Source organism: Poecilia reticulata, unplaced genomic scaffold, assembly GCF_000633615.1.
Source record: "Poecilia reticulata strain Guanapo unplaced genomic scaffold, Guppy_female_1.0+MT scaffold_1037, whole genome shotgun sequence".
In the NCBI taxonomy this organism is placed as follows: Eukaryota; Metazoa; Chordata; class Actinopteri; order Cyprinodontiformes; family Poeciliidae; genus Poecilia; species Poecilia reticulata.
Window position 1 is genome coordinate 1 of NW_007615777.1, and position 1,877 is coordinate 1,877.

The 1,877-nt window shown below is 53.4% G+C and overlaps 1 protein-coding gene across 1 annotated transcript; it reads right to left on the bottom strand.

Annotated features, from left to right (window-relative positions):
- Positions 1-121: 121 nt before the first annotated feature.
- On the bottom strand, positions 122-1,818 carry LOC103461315 (cell wall protein DAN4-like; the record flags this gene model as incomplete). The annotated part of the gene is made up of 1 exon (XM_008403627.2): positions 122-1,818. A coding segment is annotated over exon 1 (1,471 nt), but the record flags the coding sequence as incomplete, so codon positions are not given.
- Positions 1,819-1,877: the final 59 nt, after the last annotated feature.

The following is a 1,877-nucleotide window of genomic DNA, read 5'->3' on the forward strand; positions in this document are numbered from 1 at the left end:
CAGCAAACTCCAGGAAAATATACATTGTTGTGCTCACATGACCCAGGTTAGTTTAGTCAGATATTTGAAAAAATTATATTTTGTGTATATTTTATTCAAATTTTGTGCTTTATCCATGGGACCTGTTTTGTCCCTATTCTCAAGAAATCACTAAACACACTGCACACCAAGAAGAAGAAAAAAAGCACATTCTCTCCAACCCTCCAAAATAAAACCTTACCCTGTGGGATGGTAAAGCCAGGGGGAAGCTGAATGGTGGTCTGCTGTTGTGAAGGTCTGACAATCAGCTGGGGGGCTACTATCCTCTGAGGCGTTGGAACCCCTGGACGGGGTTGAGACAGTGCAGGGGTGGCCACGGCAGGTGTTGGAGAGGGAGCTGTGGGCCTGACCATGCTCATGGTGGAGGTCACAGCTGTGGTCTGGACAGTTCCACAGACAGATGTGGTCGCCATGGCGGTGGCACACACAGCTGTTGTAGCGGAGCTCAGAGGCTGGGTCACTGTGGTGGTGGTAGTAGGAGCCGCTGTAGTGGCTGTTGCTGGTGTGATAGCGCAGGAAGCAGACGGTAATACAGTGTTTATTACAGAGCTCACACTACCAACCTGGCTTTGCGTTACAATATTGGACTGACAGTCGTCTGTTTTGGAAGCTCCGGTGTCCGTGGCCGCCTTGCTGAGATCTCCCGTGGGAGATGAGGATGTGGCGGGCTCTATCCGAGCACCCTGCTGGACCAGCGCCGAAACGCTGGTCCCGTTGCCGTTCTGGGCAATACTGGCTACGATGTGACTCGGGAGTCTGTGCAAGGCAATGGTGGGAGTCCCCCGGTCCAGAGCAATAGCCGACTGACCCACGGGGAGGTTTGCGTTGGACAAAGTGAACGTGGAAGTGTTGATGGCCGATCGAGTGGAGTTTGGCGGAGTTGCGCCCGGGTCCACGGAGCTGATGATGCTGCTGTCGGTCACCGCTGTGATGCTGCTCCGTCTCGTCGTCACCGCTGCGCCGTTCAAACTCTTTATCCGCGCCGAGGGGCTCCTTCTCGGCGTCGCGACGCGCTTCCTCTGTGCGCTGGCCTCCGCGGGCGCCTCACCTGTGCACTGGCTCACCTTGGCGCTCCGACTGGATGTGGTGCTGATGCTGTCCTGCGGGGATGCCAAAGTTGACACGCCAGATGCAGTCAGCGGTGTGATGGATGCTCCATGTGATTGAATGCCGCTGCTAGTGGCGTTCACACAGCCAGCCGAAGTGCTGGTAGGCTCGCCAAAAGAAGAGGAGCAGCTCAGCGACGCAGAGGTGACAGTTTTATCCGGGCTTGCGTCCTTAGAGTTCACCTCCTGGTGCATCTCAGGTTTATTCCGCCGTTCAGGTTGTTGTTGTTGTTCTAGTGTTGTGGTACTCACTGGAGCTGGGAGCGTTTTTCCTAAGTGATGGTTAGCAGGGGCCACAGAGCCAGCGCCTCCGTTTTCGTCTGCTTTCCCCGCGGAGTTGCTCTGCCCAGTCAGCTGAGACTCCAAAGAGCCCACCAGGTCGCTAACAGCCTTCTCATCCACCTCTGAAAAGAGCATATCTTCCAGGGGGTCGGAGGCGCCCGCCATCTCTGAGCRCAGATAGCAGCTTTATAGCGGCCGCACCGCGCATGCGTGTTACTAGGCATTGTGGGAATGAGCCTAACGTCACCAGATCAGGGGGAGCTCTACGGGAGATTTTTTAACCCTCCTGGGTCTCTTGACTCTTTTTTGTTGTTGCTGCTTTAATTTCATTTTTATWTAAAATTATTGAGGTAAATGGCATAGAATGTGGTCAGGTTGTCTTTTTGGGTGTGAATTTCATTTATCCACGTTATCTGTTATTGTCACCTTCCTAAAATAATGGTTTAAGTA